This window comes from Anoplopoma fimbria, chromosome 23 (assembly GCF_027596085.1).
Source record: "Anoplopoma fimbria isolate UVic2021 breed Golden Eagle Sablefish chromosome 23, Afim_UVic_2022, whole genome shotgun sequence".
Taxonomy (NCBI): domain Eukaryota; kingdom Metazoa; phylum Chordata; class Actinopteri; order Perciformes; family Anoplopomatidae; genus Anoplopoma; species Anoplopoma fimbria.
In genome coordinates this window covers 17,446,735-17,468,204 of record NC_072471.1, presented here as the reverse complement: position 1 = coordinate 17,468,204, position 21,470 = coordinate 17,446,735, and the positions used below count along the sequence as shown (strand labels likewise).

Sequence of the window (21,470 nt, the reverse complement as noted above, 5' to 3'; positions counted from 1 at the left end):
ACTTTTGAAAAGATTGGAGATGGGAACCGACCAAGAAAATAAAAAATATATACTCAGACTGTGTGCTCTGCTATGCCAAGTCACTGACTCTGTGAGGCTGAGTGGGAAAAGAAACAAGAAATAAACAATATGAAACTATGAAAAATTGTGTATTGAGGTGATGACAAACAAAGGCTGTGCAAATGTTGAAAATATCACGTCTGGCTGACCAGATTGCCCCCAGAGTAGAAGTTTAAGACAAATTAAGTGATTCTTTCTTGTTACAAACTTGCTGCTTTGCCTTAGCGAACATGCCAAATGTGTTATAGCCTGATACTACATCAGGGCTTTGGTAAATTTAAGGCTGTATTATCATATTAGTTTGGGTTTGAACCTGAATCAATTTTGAAACGTTTGTTTTAATAGCTTTATGCATCTGTTTTGCTTATTGTATTTAAACAAGAGGCCTTATAAACAACAGACAGAGAGCCACCTATAACCTGTAATTATTATGGAAAATAATAAGAAGTCAAATCATGACTTTTGTGACTGTCGTCATTCAATGTATTATCAGTTCATTAGTGGTATCGGATGGCTAGCTACTTTGCTCTCCTCCTTCATGGAAAAAAACAAATCAGCAGCATAGGTTATATATTTTTTGCAGCGGCGTACTGATGCAGCTGCCTGCATATTGGGGAAAAACAGCACAAATAGTGCCATTCGTCATCGTACTGATCATTTCCAACCCATGAGAAGTGGGCCAAAAGAAAAACAAGTTTCAGTTTTTGCTGTTTGCAGTTAGGATTCTCCCCGGCTATAACCACAGCTTATAGCTCTGTGACATAAATAGAAAGTCAGATGGAAACATCTTTTTTAGTTATGTCGGAGTTGTAATGAGCAGTGGTTGTCATTTTATTTTATACCACGTCACAGTCACTGTCTCATTCTGGGCCCTCTCATTTCTCTGAGTAAATGCTGGTGTTGTGAAGTCCGTTGGAATCTTGTTTACATTCCATAGATTCCTTTTTGAATAGATGCACATATTCTTGGAGTCAAAACTTACCTCCTGTGAAGAGGAGACACCTCTTGTATGCAGCAAACACTGTGCTACGTACAAGAGGTGGGAGAAGGATTACAACAAGAAATGAACTAGGAGAGTAAGAGCCATCGTGTGTGCGTGTGCGTGTGCGTGTGTGTGTGTGTGTGTGTGTGGCGTCTGCGGCCATAAGGCCTGCGTGTCACTACCAGCAGACTCGTTTCCGGGCTCATTCACATACTCCTCCCTCAGCTGCAGGATGTCCTGCTTTAACTGGTCCAACCATCCCCACCCTGCCCAGTTATTGGCTGAGAGTGTTTCTGCACTCAGCCTCTGCTTTTCACGTCATCACACTCCTGCATGCGTGTGTGTTTTTTTTTACTTTGTGTTTGTTCTCCTGACACACCTACAGCTCGTCACCCGCTGACAACACATTGTTACAGAACACAACACCAGGCCGTGCCAGGCGACACATACGCTGGTTTTTAAATGGCCGCCTCTTAAGGGCGTAGTTGGGAGGTGACAGCGGGTCCCAGCATGCATCAGCTCTGGCTTACTGATGTATGATTGATCACAGTGTACCAGCTGGGTTTGGCTTAGTCACATGTTCTTTGGGGTCATAACAAAGTCAGTCCCTTTTTACAAGCAGATGTGATTTTATTTTATCCTCTTTTAATAATTCTAATTTGACAGACAGTGTTGTGCGAAATGGTCTGAATATAGTTCATTTTTATGTAGAAAAATTTGACATATGGTCTCATTTGCAGTGCATGCACCACTGACAAATGGAGCTATGATTGTACACAGTCTGGGTTGTGGTATGTGCATTGTCTCCCAGACTCACTAGGTCCTTTCACAGTCATAGCAGGGTAAACACAGGTGTAATTGATCAAATGAATTGTGGTCCCCTTCTATGAACACAGCCGTTCCAGTGAACCAGCATGCACTGTACAAGGACCCTGCCCCACCTAAATAAAATTTGTTGTGTTTACCCTGCAATGACATGTCAAAATGGCTGCCGTGTAAAGGTCCTTATTGGGTGAGTTAAAAGTTCACATGGCATTCAACATTGTGGGCCTAATTAATTGACTCCTGCTCATGTGGAACAACAAACTTTTGACCACTGGTGTTTCAATTCTGCCTCTATTAGAACTATGGTTGTATATTATTAAGAAAATCTTGATGCGTGTACTGATACCAGTTCCCCTAAAGTGATACAGATACCAATAGAGTACTTCATTCCCTACCCATCATGCAAATATGTGTGTGTCCCACTGGCTAGCTAATTGATGCTGCACTGCAAAGAGCGAATTAAGGTGGCAAACAATGTGCGCTCCCGCGGTAAACACCCACCTTCTGGTCCCGCCGCCCACCCCAGGTTAAAACTTTTAGCTCCGTCAGCGCTGTTTGTGAGCGCTGCTGCTGCTGTTAGCACTGTTAGCATCTCTGTATTCAAAACTGTTTGCAGTCAGCTTATCCCATCTGTATGGGTCATAGCTGCTGTGTTAGTTGGCATGCGAGCAAAACCATACAAACTTTTTCTGCATCTGTCCACAAATAGGATCAATTTCAGGCATCGTTTGACTATAAAGGTTTCAATGGAATCTTTTTTTAAACTTACTTTGGTGTATATCCTAAAGATATCGAGGACCCCTTTTACTGACAATCGTTATCAGCCAATATTCACTAAAATATGCGACCAGGACATCATTTATACTTTTGCAAATGAACGAAGGTTCCGCTCGGTAACATTATGATGCGTTCAGGCTCTGTTCAGTGAAAATGAGAATTGTGCAAAGGTAATCAATGGTTATCAGGATGTGTTCACATCTTGTCTTGTAAAATGTACTGTTGGTGAGAAACTTGAATAAATCCAGTTGTTTGAAGGGAATGTTTTCACAACAACTTAAATAGATATTAGAGATGAATTATGAGCTGATGAACTTCCTTACACTAGCTCTAAGAAGCTTATAATACATCATTACAAGTACGAATGACTAGATTTGTTTTAATCATTATTTCCTTATTATTTGATTTCTGTGTTTTTTAGGGAGAAAGAAACACTTTTTCTCTTCACACATTTCTATAACAAAGTCAAAGGATAACATTTATAATGTTTGATGGTTTACTGACTTCAGGGCAGTTGAAAAAATGTTTTGGGTCGTGGCAAAAAAATAATAAAATAACCTGGATCCTTGTAGACCAGCTGCTATAATCAAACAGCAAAGGGATCTGTATCTGCCAATATTGATCATCAATGATCTACATTTAGTATCAGTGGCAAAACACATGATCAGGGATCTCTAAAAGTAATATTTGTTCCCTTTTTTCTTTCGTGCTGATTAGATCTGTGATTTGATCAGTGACTCTGATCCGTGAGATATATGATCCGTTGCACCACCAACCGATACCCAGCCCTATACAGAACTGAAACAGTGCTCTTCATGGTATTCCCTCTCAATGGTTTCAGTACTTTTTTTTGTCGATGCCTGAGCACTTAATATCAGTCTCAGAGAAGGCGGCCAATCATTTGAAACGACTACAAAAATGATCTCTTGTCTTTTGATGACTCGGCCCCAGAGCGACGCTCCAAAAAGCGTCATTATATCCCTGGTTCGCAAGGGAGCGAGGGATGTTTCAGCATTTCCCTGTGTGTTTTGGGAGCTGGCCTACTTTCTGTTTGTGTATTGTCTCCGTGTGTCTGCGCTTCTGTTTTAATTCCCTTGGTAAAAAAGGCGCTGTTATTTTCTCTGAGGCAGCAAACTGTCCAGGTTTGCTCCAAAAACTTTAAGCTTTTTATCAGCATGGGATAATATTTCGTTTTGTGCAGTTTTATGCTAGATTTACATCCTTTTGTATTGACAGGATAAGTGTATTCTCTGTGCGGATGAATGCTGCCATTAAGCAGCCTGCAAGGCTTCAGATGGGACTACTGAAAGACGGGCTTGTGGCGGTTACATAAGCGGGCCTTTGTCGTGTCATTGTGCCACTGTGATGAGCCCGGCCCTGGCCAACAGTGGAAATGGCCTCATTAACCAGCAGCAAAAAAAAAAGTATTATGACACATCACACTACTGTTGAACAGTCATATATGGACTCATTTAGAAGATTAGATTAACCTGAAAACAACTGTAAACAATAAAGGTTTCTCAGACTTAATCTGAGTTTATTCGTTACCACCAACCAGGCGGCAGACTCCGGTTCTGAAAAGTTAAGCCAATGCAGAAGTGCCATAAACTTGCATTCTCTCCATTGACCAGCAGGGGCGACTCCTCTGGTTGTATAGAAGTCTATGAGAAAATGACTCTACTTCTCTCTTGATTTATTCCCTCAGTAAACATTGTAAACATGAGTTTATGGTCTCAATCTCTAGTTTCAAGTCTTCTTTAATACAGCATGATGTTCATTTAGTACATGATGGTCCATTTAGAGTCAAATGGACCATAAAGCAGGATATGCTTTAGGGCGGGGCTACCTTGTAAATGACAGAGCCATATAGGGCGTTTCTACCACTGCTTGGCGGTCTGAATATTGTCACTACCTTTTACTAGTTACACAAATTCCAAGTTGACGACAGCAAAAATTGCAAACTCGATGCTTCAAAACTGCAGTCCAAAAACCAATGGGTGACGTCACCACGACTACGTCTTTAATGATAACATTAACAAGCACCATAATACGAGGAAGGGAGGCACTAAATTGGTCAAAATCATAATTGTAAATTGGGCGCTCGCAACAAGTAGCCTAGCATAGCATGAAGACTGGAGGCCAGAGGAAACAGCTACCCTACCTCTTTCCAAAGGTCCATTCATAGGCCCTCGTTGAATGAGTAGTGAATGTGTAGAAATAGAAGCACTTTAGCTTTTTACTGACTAACAACAGTTGGGTCCCAGCGACTGCACGCATCGCCCCCGAGTTGTCAACTTTACAAACTTGTTTTTCTTCTGCATCCAGTCCAATCTCTGTGGCATGTTGTAGCAAAACACACGTTGTGTTTTAACATGAATTCATAGTTCATTTATATGTCAACATACATTTCAAAATGTGCTGGTGTGGTTGGGGAAAAAAAGAAAACTTTTAAAGGAGTTATTTAAAGAAACAAACAGACAACAAAACAATGTAAATAACGTGGACTGACCTCTGTATTTGTTTTCTCTCTGTGTCTCTCTCCACAGTGGAGGGTGAAGGCCAAGGCCGCATTCTCCAACGGTTTCCTGAGAAAGACTGGGAGGACAGCCCGTTCCCACAAGGCATAGAGCTGGTGAGTCAACACTTAAAAACATGCTGCATTCAGGCCAAATCACTAGAACATGGCACTTAACATCGACCTGGGTTAGGGGTTCAATTCCCAGGGCAGCTCAGAGCAAGACACTAATTGAAAGTTTTGTTTTTGGTGTTTGTATTAGGGTTCGTTGGAAGGTTTTACCAGTCCCAAACTCCTTTCATCTTGAATGGAGCTTTTTTTTTTTAACGCCTAGTGTTTTTGTTGGATGTATAGCCCCTCAAGGCTCAGGTTATTTAAAGATGAAAAAGAACACATTTACGGTACACCAACAAGTGAGGAAACATTTGAACTTGAGATCCATCTTGGACCAAATTAACCCTGATGGTCTGATAAGAAGACAAGTTGTGGATCGAAAGCAAAAGGTTATCTAAGGATTGCAATGTAAAATTTGTTGGTTCGTCTTGATGATTGTCCAACAAAATTTGATTTAACCATCAATAGCCAGATTGCTTAATATTTGGTATGGACAGACAGAGGGTCTTAACATGTATTGAGGGCGACTGTGGTATGGATATGCATGGTCCTCTGAGGATGAATGCTGTTTTTAATGACCCACTGGTCTTTCCTCGAATGCCACTATTGAGGCAAACTTTTTGACAAATTTTTGTTTGGTTGGTATATCCAGTGCGAACTGGTTAAAATAAAGAAACAACCGGCACGCTCAAAAGCAATATAACAAAGATCTGACAAGCAGCATGGTGTTGTACGGAAGTAAAACGAAGGCCACTGAAGTCAGTGTTTATGGTTTCATTTATAAGTTGATTGTTAGCAGATCATAACAAGGAGAGTTTTTTTTAAAACCACTTTTTTATTGTTGTCTTTTTCTGGAGCAATGGCCACCGCTGCTGTACGGAGGCGTGCTTGTGTAGAGTCTGAGTCAGGAGTGGTGGGGCCTTGACGTGAATGGCCTCACGGCGCAGAATTGCGACGAATGTTGATCTAGAGTGACGTAAAACACACAGGAACTCCCTGTATGAGGTTGCACTGCAAACAAAATAGACCTGTATCTGATGTAGGACCGCAAGTAAGATTGAAAAAAAAAAAAAAAAAGGTTCCATGTGTCAGATCTGAGTCACAAATGGGCCAAAAAAAGAAAATCAAACTTGGCCACTTTTACCTGCATTGTGAACACAGCCTAAGAGTAGCAAAATAACCAGTATGTTGTAAATGGCAAATGGTGTGTGTAACATGTTTATACATGCCAGTTGCTGGCCAACTTCAGCTCAATTCAGTCAGTGATGCAACTTAATGGATATGACAATAACATGATAAATGTCAGATCTCAAGAAAGAAAACTGCTAACACTGACTTTCTGTTGTTTGCTCGCCTGAGTCAACAATGAGATGGTTGATTGCTCCATTTACATTTCTTGTTGTGCAAGTAAATATTTGAAACTAACATACCATAACCTCTTCAAACTAATGACATTGTGATTTAAAAAACGCTAGCTAAATAGACTTTCATGGCTATTCACGTGGTTAAATCAGATCTGTTGTGACGTCATTGTGTTTTGAAAGTAGGTGGAACGTTTTCAGAACCTGTCTTGTTGCATTAATGATAGCCTAAACTTGGATGAATCCCCCTGAGGTGCTGTAAGAACATGTGACCTTATTGTCTGATATGTTGCCCAGGTTGGTGCATACACTAATCTTTCTGTTTTTTTCCATCACCATCTGATTCTAACCCGTGTCCCGGTTTCCCCTCCCTGGGCCCATTGCTGCCGTTACCTTTTGCACCTCTCTAACCTGCACCTCCTCCTCTGTAGTTCTGTCAGCCCAGCGGTTGGCAGCTGGTTCCCGAGCGGCAGCCTGCCTCCTTCTTTGTAGCTGTTTTGACTGACATCAACTCTGAGCGCCACTACTGTGCCTGCTTCACCTTCTGGGAGGGCCTGGACAACCCAAAGGTGAGACAGACTCATTTGATTCGGCGCAAATTGTAATATTAGATGCAAAAAATGTGTAATGCGAAGCTGTTATATCAGGATGTAATCTTGTGCGATGTGTGTGTGTGTGTGCGGTGGGAAGTTTTTAATTGGAATTAATGATATTCATGGTTAAATACAACCATTTCATACAGATGTTTTCCACCAATGAAAACTGGCAAACGACCCTTCGCTAAGTCCCGCCCCTGGAATGCAGGCTGGCCAATCATAGCGTAGCATCGGCCCAGGGGTCCGACGACTAATCCAACTCTGCTCCATACACTAATGCAATTGTTTCCGATTGTCTTCATTTTCAGGCTGGTTTAGTGGATTTGGACCTCATGGTGGTTTAATGTGATACTCGTTACCCTGAGAGGTTGTAAGGAGATAAACGTATCTAAAAGCTGTAGAGCTACGTTATCACGTCATTAACTAACTTCTATGCTGCTATGCTAAGGGATACTGCTTCGTTCAGCTCCGCCACCCGCTGCTGCTCCATCAAGCTGTCAGAGCTACTATGGAGCCCACACTGTCACTAACTGCACTCCCTGCATATTTATTATCCAATTTTGGGGAAAAATGAAAGAGCTATTTCGAGAGAAGCAGACAGAGAATCTTAACATGTGTTGAGGGCGACTGTGGCTCAGTAATAGAGCAGCTCCATAGATTTTTATTTTTGCGTAAGGTTTTAGAAATGTATATCTCCTTCCAACCACTCCGGGTGACGAGTGTCACTGTTACAGTGTTTATTCATGACGAGCTCCAAATCCACTAAACTATCCTGAAAATGAAGACACTGAGTCTAAATGAGTGTCTATGGAGCAGAGTTCTGATCAGTGTCCAACCGTGGTCAGAGCTGGCCGCTATGCTATGCTATGATTTGCCGGTCTGTGTTGAGATGAGGGACTTAGCGAAGGGTCAACCGTCTTTGCTGGAACCCCTCAGCCAGGAGGCACCCACTGGGGCCTGAACCATCAGGAGCAGAGTCTTTGCCGCTGCAGCACTCGCACATTCCAACATAGTGTCAGTTGTAAATCCTGCATGTGAACCAGGTTCCCCAGTTTGAAGGGTTAAACTCCTAGCCTGATGTGATGACGTTATATCTGTGCTTCTCTTTGTCCAGCTGCAGAAGGCTGAGGCCAGCGAGGTGGATGAGGCGGATGAGGAGCTCGCCGTCGTCCAACCAGCTCAGGTCTTCGCCCCCAAGAGCCTGGTGCTGGTGTCCCGAATGGACTACACAGAGGTGTTCAGGGTACGACACGCACAAACATCCTCTCATTTCTGCATTTCTTGTGGGTTTGTGTGCAACTTTCAGTAGACAGTAGGGTTAGGCAATATGTTCAAATTGACCAACCTGCCGCCGTCATATTAGGGCATATATACTACGGTATATTAGCGCTGGTGAGCGTGCGAAGGCCGTGCATAGTTTCAGCAGAGTGGCCACGTTCCACAAGCTCTCTTATTTTATTAGTTCTATATTGTTTTTTGTTGTCAATAAACTGACACACAATTGACCGAGTTAGATGTGAAATATTCCGGCTAGTTCGCTGGCGATTTTAAATAAATTTTTTATAGAAATAGCATATAATGATAAAATGTTTTTTTGTTTTTGTGTCTTTAGCATATTTAATAGCATCTACGGCCATACGCGCCATCACTAATTTACTCACTGTGAATATGAATACTGAGGGCTTTCTGGCCCTGAAGCATGCTTTTATTGACCCTCGACCTCTGTCCCCCCCGCCCTGCCCTGATTGAACAGAACTGTTTGGGTCTGATCTACACCGTCCATGTAGATGGCCTTACTGTCCCCATGGAAACGGTGGTTGGAAATCTCCTCACTTGCATCATCCCTATCGCTGGAGGCTCCCAGGTAACTGCTGACCACTTTCTCTCTCTCTCTCTCTCTCTCTCTCACTCACTCACTCACTCACTCACTCACTCACTCACTCACTCACTCACTCACTCACTCACACACACACACACACACACACACACACACACACACACACACACACACACACACACACACACACACACACACACACACACACCTGTACAGACCTCGCTGCCCTATAAAGCCAAAAGTCAAAGCTGACCGAGGACGATGTTGAGCTGCGACACCATTCTTCAGTTTCATTTCTTCTGCTGTGTTGCTTTGCTGGAAGGTATACACTGCTTATATATCCTCACGCCTTGCTCAGCAGTGCAGTTTCTTCAGGGCAGTAAGCGGTGTAGAGACGTAGCGTTGGCACCAGCCTGCTACTGCAGCACTTCGATCAGCATGGGCTGCTGGCAGCGCTAAACTTGCATCCATGTTAGCTTAGTACAACAAAAAATGTATTAGCTGTTGATTGGAGCCTTTATTTCCTTCATGCGTTTGTGTATGCATACTATGAATATGCATATGCAAAAGTGCTGGTAACGTGACTGACTGGACATTTCTTTGTGCATGGTGGAATCATTAATGGATTACTATCAACAGAGTCATGCGGTTTAAAATGGCACTGATCTTCTCCATAGAGTTGGCTCTACAGCAGGTCTCCTGTTCCCTTGAAGGGCAGAGTGTTATATACACAGCTCAGTTAACACACTATGGTGCAGACTGATTTACTTTTCTTCATTGTGATTGTTATGGACTTGATGAGAGATGTTCATTTCCATGCTTTGCCAAACACATTAGTGGATGATTAGCGTACCTTAACAAATTTTCAGCGATTTATCACATTTCACCAGACAAACAAAACAGACATGCTGGTGTTTCCTTTTTAAAAAAACGTTAGCTCAGATACCAACTCAATACTTGTAAACCAAGCCTCTATTTGTTTTGCTGTGGATATATTTGTATACATAGTAGTTATGTGAAATGATTTAGTGGAGTTGTTCCGATACCGATACCAGCATATAAATATTACCAGAGATGAGGAAGAAGCAAGATGGCTGACTCCTCAACTACTTCCATCTTAACCCCTGAAAAAACAATTGCTCGATGATGGAGGTAGCTAACGAGTTAGCCCTCTTGCTTCTTTCTCATCTCTTTTGAGAGTCCCAATGCTCAGTACCGATCAGTTGCTAGCGGAGAGTGTTTCTTTAGCAAGAGCTAGCTAAATGTCAGCAATTTTGTTAATCTTTTACGTAGGAAAATCTGTTTTCTAGATTGTAAAACATGAGCAAATCCATACAAAAAAATAGGTGCCACATAACTTAGTTTTATTAAGTGTTAAACCCAAGCAAGGCACACAACAATGATGAACTGAACATGCACCAGCAGCATTGTGGGTAACTTTAGAGCACATTTGTTTGTTGAAAACATATTTTTGTTTGTCTGTAATGTTTTATTTATACTTTCTCCCACCCCTTTTCTTATTTTTCCATATATTTTATAAAAATCATGTTTTGTTTAAAAGTGTTTTTTATGTCTCACATCCAGAAAATAGTGACTTCTTTGCCTGTTTTTGAATCAGTTTTCGTGCAACTGAACTAAACGTCCCTATTAGACGTATTCATGCCCATGGTGCACTCACATACATAAATGCACATCTGTTGAACCCTCCCACTGTGGCCTCCAGATGTTCTAACCTATGTGTATCATTGCACCCTACTGTACACTGGTTCCTCTGTGTTACAGATAGATGAGTCTCCAGTTTGTAGTTTAGACAAGGTTCCTCAGGCCCTGGCCTGTGACTGGCTGCTGGCCTGTCTCCAGGTAACTCTCCCATTTGGCAAGCTTCACCAATCAACAACCCCGCTCAATGTTATTGATTCTGTTGATCAAACGGAGCAGAGTCCGTTCCTTTTTCTTTAAGGAATGTGTTGCTTTCTCGCAGTCATTTCAAGTCATGCTTGATTGATGGCGCTTCTGCTTGTTTTTCTGTGTTTTGTGAGCAAACTGTTTCCACAGGATCATGTTAATCATTTCTTTTTTTTCTTCTTTTTTTTTTGCATCGCTCATATTTGTCATAAACCTGATTTGTTGCAGGTATTTCAAGTACCCTGATTGTTTTCAAACTGATTCCTCACTCTCTAGATCACACACACACACACACACACACACACACACACACACACACACACACACACATACAAAACCGTTGCTGTGCAGGTCGTTGTTGGGTTGCCGGGGTGACCATATGGCACGGCAGATGGCTTCCTACCACGGCAGCACAGCGTGTGAATGAGAGAATCAGATCTAATCAGTATTAACGCACATACAGACCCAAACAGCAGAGGCTAACACGCTGGCTGGCCTCACACACACACACACACACACACACACACACACACACACACACACACACACACACACACACACACACACACACACACACACACACACATCTGAAAACACTCATCAGTGCACAGACAGGCTTGCTCAAACAAAAATGCATGCAATGCACATCTAAGCACACAGCTCCTCAAGGTTTTAAGACGTAGTTTGTACTGCGTCTCTCCATCCGCACAAACTGTCCTGTTCCTTCGACTCAAGAGGAGGAGAGGCCACTTAGAAAAAGAGTAACACACACACACTTCCACACATTCCTAGAACTGTGTGATCCCGCAGGGCTTTTCTGTCAGCCCGGCTCAATGTGTGTCATTACCATAGAGTCTGTGTGTTCACGTCAACCTCTCCCAAACACACAAAACAAAAAAACTTCAATGGCGTAATACCCGCCATCAGACATATTGCCGTGGCGACACAAGACAAAATGCTGAAATAACAACACAGTGATGCTGATTTGTAAAAAGTCAGAATAAATGTTTTGTCAGATACGTCCCCAAGACAACAAGCAACTAACTTCTTAAATTGCTTGATTTATGAATTGGAGTTTGGGTTGACTGGATGAATCCAGCAACCTCAAAGTCTGACGAGATGTAGTGTTACAGTAGAAATCTATAGTCAAACAGTTTTGGAAACAGTTAAAATTTCTATTATAAGACATTTTGATCTTCTCCCGAAAGGCAATTGTCCAATCGTGGCTTAGCAACGGTAACCAGGGACGGCAGGTCTGTAAAGCTGTATACAAGGGACTAGCAATACTCCATTATTAACACGTTAACCGTTCCTTTTATTACTATTAATATATTTATACATTATATAATATATTATATAATATTTTCTCAAGTCGCAGTTTTGCCATAAATACACACTTAAGTTAGCCTTCATCCTTAAGCCTGTTTTCTTATCTTTGTGAAGCTGCATATGTCCTGTTCAAGAACGAAAAGCTCTACCTTCGTAGCAACAGTAACTAAGGAGGATGGGGCTAGCTTTCACTGAGTGTTAATGCTGCTTTTTTTTTTTTACAGTAAACTGTCCACATTTATCTAGAAATAACAGTTCCAGTTCCAGTTCAGCTTGTGAAATAATAAGTTGGTTTTTTTTGACAAGCAGGACGTTACAACACTCTAGTCATTTATCTGAATGGTTTACACAACCCCAAATGTGAGGTGAACTTCAGGCTGTTGGCCTGATGTGATAAATGGTGAAACGGTGAAAGGTAGAGCAGCAGAGTGGCTTTGTGGTGAGGAAGACCGTCCTTAACACAGAAGTGTCAAACCACTGAGTTCTGATCATCTTTTCTTGTCAAGTCCCCTCGAACAACACCGCGAATCCCCACAATCTGCACAGCACATGACCCTGACCTTTGTGTGTGTGTGTTTGTGTTGTAGTGTTAATTTCCCCATGGAAGGAAGTCAAGTGCTCTCCTTACTGTCCAGCAGTGATCGAGCTGTTACAGGACAGAGGGAATTCCAGTCCTCGTTTCTGGACACTGTCTGTCCCGCTGCCAAGTGCTCTGACCGATGGGATTTGATTTAGGAATAACACATTAGAGCTCAAAGGCAGAACTGAGAGGAAAACACACTTAAAACTGAAAGTTGAAGAAGTTGTTCCGCTGGAGGTCGTTGCCACTTTCTATCACATGACAAGAACACATGTCGGTTCTCACGTATCCTGTAGAGCCTGTAAACTGTATATAAGAAGTGGACTCAGTCATTGTGGCGTCACCCATTAGTTTGTGTGCTGCCGTTATGAACCCCTCGAGTAAAGAAGAAGTGGTTCCACGTGAAATAGGTCTCGCCGCAGCAAGGCCATTGAAATTGTGTGTATGTGGAAGAGAGACCCACAATGAGGTGCTCTAGTAAAGTTATACAACTGCATTACCCTCAATTAATATTATAACTGCTGTATATGACAGGTAAACTTACCAGTATGTTTACTGTTGTTTATTTTAAGTTAGTAGCAGAATGACACGATGGATCATCGTGCTGCTGGATGCTAAATGACGGCTATACTTTAGTTTTGCATGCGTGTCTCTCATGTTACACTCATCTTATATTTTTTTTACCACAGCCTTCTTCTTGGTGTTCACAATGTTCAAGACGTTATTGTTTGTGCAGCTTCCTTTGTTTTTCGTCATGCTGAGACATCACTGTCATGTTGTTGTTCAGTTTGGGCATCCTCTGCCCTCACTCCTGTTTATAACCTGTGTCTTATCCTGCGTGTGTGTGTGTGTGTGTGTGTTTCTGCCCGGTGCTAATGTAGCCGGGCCAGGAGGAGAGAGAGGAGATAGAGGAGAGTTTGGTACGCCAGCCCGACTTCAATCTCCCCCACCTCCCCGTCACCAATCAGCTCAGAGCTTTCTCAGCTTTCTTTTGCTCCACCCATTCCCCTCAGCCAATCCATGCACATCTCCTGCCGCAATATGCCCAATCAAAATGCTTTGATGCACGCTCAATGTGTGACCGACAACTGATCATTCATTACATAATACGTCTTGTAGAAGCCTCTTAATGTTTCCCTGCTTATAAATGTGGAATTTAAGTAAAGCTTTGCCCAGCAAATAGTTTGACACCTTCAGTTAGTTTGATGACTCCAGTTAGAATTAGAGGCGGTAGCTTAGCAACAGGGCCTGAAGCCATTCAGTTATGGGAGGTCATTTAGAGCTGTTATGAAGATGCTACATCAGCGCCATGTAAACAGAGTATTCTCTCTGGCCATGCAGGTTAACAAGTTAACATATGACCCCTTATTATCTCAGAAACCAAACCAAATTAAATTTGAACGCACCTGATGATCGGGTGTTGGGTCACACTATTGAAACACTAACGGCTCACCTGTGGATGCTGATGCTATTGCTGCTGCTGTAGAGAGCATGAAATAATGCTGCGCTTTTCCCTCCCAGCCACACACTGACCGGGTCCATTTGAACCACTTCAGGTGAAACCTTTTTATTTCCAGAAACGGATCGCGTATCCAACTGGTTTGAGAACCCTGAAAGCCCTCTGGCAATTTTATTTTCTCTATGCACAATATGGTGTCTATGACTTGATAACAGGTGAGAAAACGTCTCTGACAGTATTCTTTCTGAATTCATTAAATTTTCCTTTCTTTTGTAGTGTTTTTTGTTGTAATACATATTATGGCAACAAGGGCTGAAGTGCACCCGATATTTTAAATACGACTCAAAGCGCTCACGTTTTCTTCCAGGCAAGTTTTAATTTCTCCATGCAATCTAAACACAAGGTAAATATATTGTGTGTTAGCAAGTTACTCAACCAAGTTGTGTATATATCAAGAGAAGAAATGATTAATTTAAATGAAGTGACTCGTACTCTAGTGACTTTTATATAACGGCAAACAAATGGGTCTAAAAGAAAAAACAAACTGAAACAGAAGAGCAGAATCCACTATTTAAAGTAGGAAGCTAAATTATGGGGTAGCACTGCACTTTAGTTTCTTGTGGCCTAAATGAACTTTTTCGATTTTAGCAAATGGCTGCAATGAAACAAAGGGTGAAAAATTTAAAGGGGTCTGAATACTTTCCGTACCCACTGTATATCAGAGGTCACGTCCCCATCATGTGATCTCGCCTCAAACGGCCTTATCTTGTGCTGTAATGCTTAGTTGTGCCGTATTATTGTGCTCGTACCGTATTGATTTATATTGCAGTCTAAATCATCCTAATTTACACTCCCGGATATGCTGGTTATCCAAACCACACACAAGTATCGGCATTGTCTGGAACAAAGTAGACGTCCAGCTCTACAAAGTCAGTTTGTCTATCTGTAATGGAGGACGTGGTTATTAGACACAGTCTAGGGCATATCAGAGATCCTGACTTTCATCCCTTTAATAAGCAGAATCAAAAAAAGCTTTGTTACCAAATGTCGTCCGGATCAGATACGTGTTTCCAGCACGTTAAATGTTGGAAGTGTTAATTTTATCCCAGGATTCACAACTTCATACAGATCCCCCCCCCCAATCAATCTCCTCCCTGCTATGCTTCACAAAAGGCTGCTGTGGAAAAGCGCATGACACCTGCCACGTCGCTTGGATTTCTCTCCAAATAAAAGACTGATTTGACACGTCGGTGCCGATGTTGTTGTTTTTTTTGTATTAGTAAGGTCGTTGGCATGGAGCCCAGCCCAGCCCCATTCACGTCCCGATTAGCTGGAATGGCTAGCGTCTTTATTTGTGATGTACCTGCTAAGCCCTTTCTGGGATCCTCCATCTCTCTGTCGCTGACTCACGCTGCTCATCCGACACACACTGTGATTAAAACCCTGATTTTCTGAGAAACACCGCTGTGTTCTTTGGTCTTCTCAATCCTTCTTTCTCTCCTCACTCTCTCTCTTTCTCTTAATCTATAGAGGACCATAACGTTAGGTGCTGGCGACCGGCAAGTCATCCAGACTCCAATCGATGATGCGCTTCCTGTCAGTGGCAGCACCGTGGCCCAGCTCTTCAGACAGCTTGGTACGGTTCATTAGAAATACCCCATTTCCAAATAGTGTTTTTTTTCAGATATTAACTTGGGGAAAATAACGTAAAGTTTGTCATTCTATAGCTTGATAGTTCTACCCTAATGAATATCAGATTTTGAAATGATAGACGGGTGTAAAATATTTCATATTTCACTGACTGCACAGTCCTACACTTAAGTTCCTTCCCTTTTTTTCTGCTATTGAAAAACAAACAAACTGTGTATAATCAATAACATTTTTTATTATTTACAGAATTTTCAGAACTGCATAGAAAGCCTGTTATACGCCTAATCAGTATCAGATGAATTAAGGAGATGAATCTAGGAAGAAAAATGTAGATGTTGTTTCAGACTGTTTAGATCATTAGTTTAACTGATTAGCTGCTGGTGGAACATGAGTATGTACTTGTGTCCTGGACTTTGGGTGACGCCTCGTCCGTGTCCTCTCCTTCCTCAGGTATAGTCAACGTGTTGTATCTGTTCTGTGCCGCCCTGACGGAACACAAGATCCTGTTCCTGTCCAGCAGCTACCAGAGACTAACAGATGCCTGTCGGGGATTGCTGGCCATCATGTTCCCCCTCAAATACAGGTGGGGCTCCACTCCTCCGTACTGACTTAAGATAGTTCCTCTGGGTGCTCTTGTTTTTATCTCAGGACACACATGCGTCAGATGTGCTGAATCTCGTTCCTGTTTGTGTTCCCTCTCAGCTTCACCTACGTTCCCATCCTGCCGGGGAAACTGCTGGAGGTCCTGAGCACCCCTACCCCCTTCATCATCGGAGTCAATTCATTCTTTCGCTCGGAGACACAAGAGCTGGTGGGTTCACATCGCTGCAGTACGATTAGACCAGCGTCACAATGCTGCTGTACATTTGGAAAAGAGAAAGTAACAAAGATAAAGAGGCTCTGTGAAGATTATTATTTATTTTCATAAATTTAGCAAAAATTGGTCACGGGTCTTGGTTGAACCGTCACTCGTTCTGGGTCTGGACCGTGGGCCACCTTCCGCTTATGACTGTCCCTCATTGTCTTACATTGTCCTTTATTGTCCCATCACAATGTCGGCAACGAAAGCAGCGTTTGCCCAGAAAATAACCAGTGATGCATTTAGAAACTGGAGGAAATGTGGGCACCACACAGCCAGACAAAAATAACACATGACACAGAAACTATACAAACACAAACCTACTTCATCAAGAAAACACAAACCACCAGTGTCATTAAATTACCCAGCATGCACTGTATGGAAGACTAGTTGAAAAGCCTCCTGCCAGCTTCCAGTTGCTGGGGAGAAATGTGATTTTATTGGGGTTAAAGGTTTAACGCATCGCTCCGTAGTTTGACAAACCTGCACCCAAAACAGGACCAGAATGGCTTTTAAATAATTAGACAGAGGAGGCCAAATTATCTATTATATACTTACATAATACCCTGAGCTAATCTTACATGCATCTATTTGATTACAACAGAGAAAAACTGACCCATTAAGCTTGGGTTCATCTGTCTTTTAATAAACCGCTGCTCCTGTCTTACTTAAAAGGACTCTTTACAGACTGTGCCAAGATAAATGATACCAAAATATACAGGACCGTAATTACCATCTGGATCTCATGATCAGAGAAAATCATTTGCTGTTGTCTTTATTAAAGCCTGATGAAGGTGTAATGATCCCTCCTGTTAGAGATGTCCGCCCTGATGGCGTCTGCTAAAATGACTGTAATGTAAATGATGGAGCCGTTGTCTCCCATCACAACGAGACTCAGTGTTTTGTACGGTAGTCACATGTCTGTTATTAATGTACAAGCGGTCAGGGGTCAGAGGTTATCGTTAGGGCAGCCTCTGCCCGCTGTCTGCACTGAATCTGACTGTGTTTTGTTGCTCGATAACCAGCGTCCTGTAATAAGCAGCCGCCGACAGAGACCACTTTTTCCGTGTGTCATGCTGTTATCAACAGTCTGGGAGGCAGAGATGAAAAGTGTGTTTTGTGTGTGTGTGTGTGTTTTTTCAGTTGGATGTGATCATCGCCGACCTGGACGGCGGCACAGTGACCATCCCCGAGTGTGTCCACATCTCCCTGCTGCCCGAGCCTCTCCTCCAGCAGACCCAGACTGCGCTCTCCATGGTAAGAGCTGCAGCTGAAACTCTGAACACACCCGTAACACACACACACACACACACACACACACACACAGACACACAGGACTGGTGAGCCGTTTCTACTAAGCAATGAATTCCCCAGCAGCGCTTTAAGGGTCAAGATGCCAGGAAGCTGGAGAAGGATTGGTTTTACCTCCTTCTTTAGATTACTTTTTTCAGGAGTTTTAATTTTTAGTATTCTTTTTACAGTTCTTTCTGTTTTGTTTTGCAAGTTTGAAGTGGTGAATTAGATTTTTGTTTAATTTAAACACACACAAAATAAGTCTAGTGCAACTTTTGGCAGGTTGCAAAAGATAGAAAAACAACAGCAACAAAAAAACATCACAAATATTCCCTGGAAATGAAATTGGGTGATCTACTTGTTTCGGCCTTCATTCATACGTCACATACACTACAACACGTACAGCGGCTTCAGAAAGTATTCGGACTACTGCGCTTTTTGCACATTTTATTCTGTTGCAGATACATTTTTTTCAATAATGGATAAAATTGCAATTTTTGCCCATCAACATACACTTAATAACCCATAAAGTCAAAAAGTGAAAATATGTTTTTAGAATTTTTTGCAAACTTATTATAAAATATAACAATGAAATCTCTAATTTACATACATATTCAGACCCTTAATTAAGTGCTTTGTAGCACAGTTTTCAAGTCTTCTTCGGTTTTCTACAAGCTTTGCACATCTGATTTTGGGAAATTTATTCAATTTCTTAAAAATAACATCTCAATAAAGTGTGCAAAAAGGTGAAGGGGTCATTTCAGTTGGAGCTTGGTGCTATAATGATACCAACTCACCGCATAACCCTCGCACACACACACACACACACACACACACACACACACACACACACACACACACACACACACACACACACACACACACACACATAGTGTGTTCATAGAGAACACTTCAAATAACGCCAGCTCAAAACAAGCCTGCAGCCTCGGCCCCTTCCAGTATTTCAGTGCCAGCCCATTCTGAGAAATGCTTTTTTTTTTTATCAGTTAAAGGGTTTAAACAACTGATTTCCCAGCTTCCTTATTAACCTATTCATACATGGGTTCTTTCCTGCTTCCTTTCTGTTGCTTCTGTTGACGGTGTGCACGGGTCATAAAAAATGTGGCATGGTACCGTGAAGCAGTACACCTGTTGGCTCAGTCATGCTGATCACAACGGAGCTGTTGCAGGAAATCACTCTGTTTATAATCAATTTACTGGATCAACTGTAGATTTGTATGATTGCAGTCACGTGTAAGACAGATTCGGGAATACTGGGTTAACACAATATATTGTTCCGCTTGTCTGGCGCTTGGTCATGTTTGATTTAATGTGTCACAGACTTGTAAAGTCCCCTGAGCAAACTAGTAATGGTTTGTTTAGAGAATAGTTTGTTTTAGAGAATTTTACAGCACTCATAAAAGCATTCAATCCCATCATCTTTTTCACATTTTATTATTTTACTGCATTGAATAGCAGTGGATGTAATTTGGAATTTATGACACAGATTACCAGAAAAAAAGATCCTACAGCCAAGCTAGCAGCTCTGTGTTAGGCTGTACTTAAGCTAAATGCATGCTAACATCCAATAGAGATATTTCAGTCTGGACCAGAGTGCTGGACTGACCGGCCTACGCTGCCATCTCGAGAGGCACGGCTCTAGCGTGCTGCTAACATGCCGCTAGCGTGCCGCTAACGTGCTGCTAACATGCCGCTAGCGTGCTGCTAACATGCCGCTAGTGTGGCTAAAAAACTACTTTTTCAATGTCAAGGTGAAAAACAAATCTCCACTAACTGACTAAGACAACAACCCCAAACATAAAGCCAAAACTACACAGGAAAAATTGCAGTGTCCTTGTTGTGCAAAGCTAATACAGCCTATCTAATGAGACTCTGTACGGCTGCCATTAATAAATATTGTCTTCAGGGGGGTAAATACTATTTTAATCAGTCATTTTATTCCTTAATACTTAGAGACATTTGTAAAAATGTTTGCAGTCTTTTTATTTTCATCAGTGTAAAAAAAACAAAAACTCAATGTTGTAAAACATGAAACCATTAAAGCTAAAACCAACTGCTTAAATGAGAATCAGTTCAGGCCAAACATTGTAAATCCATCTCTCTTTGAGGTGGATTGCTTCCAGCTATCTTGATTGCACTGACTCAGTCACGTTTGTGTTGCGATGCCGAGTCATCTCTTCCTGGATAATGTGGTTTTATTTGCTTTTGTTGCAACTGCAGTCACGTTTAAAACCCAATGATTCACTTTATTAGATTACTGTTAAAGTTTCTGGTAAAAGAGAGGACGGTTTTTCCCTCTGCTTGTTGCACAGGGTTGGAGGTTTTTTTTGAGAGATGTGAGGTCACTGAGGTGGAGGGTGGGATGTGTTTATTTGAGAGAGGCTGGAGCTGGCATTCACTGCTACGTCTTAACTCCAGTTTGTATTTGGATGCAGCGAGGAGCCTCCAGTTTGGGAAATCAAACATGCTCTTACTCTCTCCGTATTTGAAATATTTTGTGCTTAGGAAATGCATCTCCCTAATTTTGTTACTTTAACAAAAGAGACGCCGAAGTTGGAGTCTCTATTTCTCTGCAGACGCAGAAGGAAGTAAAAGAATCTTTGCTTTTCTGTCCACACTAAGCCAATGAAACATGAACAAATTTGAACATTTTCAGAACACCAGTGTGTGTGATTGCAATGTAACGCTGTGTAAACCTTCTCCGTGTCCTGCTAAAGACATTGAGACTTTTGTCTCTTGACTTTGCATTTCATTTGGATTGTAAACTTGTGGAAAATAACAAGAAAAACTAAGCCTGTTAAAGATCTTTTGCTTGGAAACAGCAGTTTGGGTCTGGACTCTGCCCGTCCTCTTATTTTTGAACACACAGACACAAGATCAAGCCACAATACTGAATGCTTGACCTTATGATGAGCTTCTTTTATCTTAATGATATCCTTTAATTGTTTTATTATCTTTAGATGTATCTATTCTGATGTCCTGTGTCTCCACATTCAAATTAAAAGTGTAAGACAAAGTGACCTAGTTCAAGGAGATTGAACTATTTTTTTCCTTTTGATCCTAAAAGGGTTTTGTTGTTTTTAATTAATGATTGCGTCATGACATGGGGAGATGACAGTGCTTACATTCGAACCTGTAATTTAGTTGCTCATTGAATGGAATATCAATGAATAGATACCCTGAAAGATCTGTAAACCCACTTTCATAACTACTGTCCCATTAAAAAATATTGTGTAGAATCCCAACAGCAGCTTATTTTGTTGCTGCCACCGGCTGTGTGTCAAAGTGTCCTTGAGCAAGACGCTGA

At 41.8% G+C, this 21,470-nt stretch overlaps 1 protein-coding gene across 3 annotated transcripts in view; it reads left to right on the top strand.

The window, feature by feature from the left end:
* Window positions 1-21,470, top strand: part of sbf1 (SET binding factor 1) — a 56,868-nt gene that overhangs the window by 14,762 nt on the left and 20,636 nt on the right. For 2 of the 3 annotated variants that reach the window (XM_054624238.1, XM_054624236.1), the window contains exons 2-10: window positions 5,191-5,276; window positions 7,066-7,203; window positions 8,345-8,473; window positions 8,984-9,094; window positions 13,763-13,801; window positions 15,871-15,976; window positions 16,441-16,573; window positions 16,693-16,801; window positions 17,993-18,106. In XM_054624238.1, the coding sequence (XP_054480213.1) occupies window positions 5,191-5,276; window positions 7,066-7,203; window positions 8,345-8,473; window positions 8,984-9,094; window positions 13,763-13,801; window positions 15,871-15,976; window positions 16,441-16,573; window positions 16,693-16,801; window positions 17,993-18,106 (965 nt within the window). The remainder of the gene's footprint in view (window positions 1-5,190; window positions 5,277-7,065; window positions 7,204-8,344; window positions 8,474-8,983; window positions 9,095-13,762; window positions 13,802-15,870; window positions 15,977-16,440; window positions 16,574-16,692; window positions 16,802-17,992; window positions 18,107-21,470) is intronic. The other variant, XM_054624237.1, reaches the window with a different exon arrangement.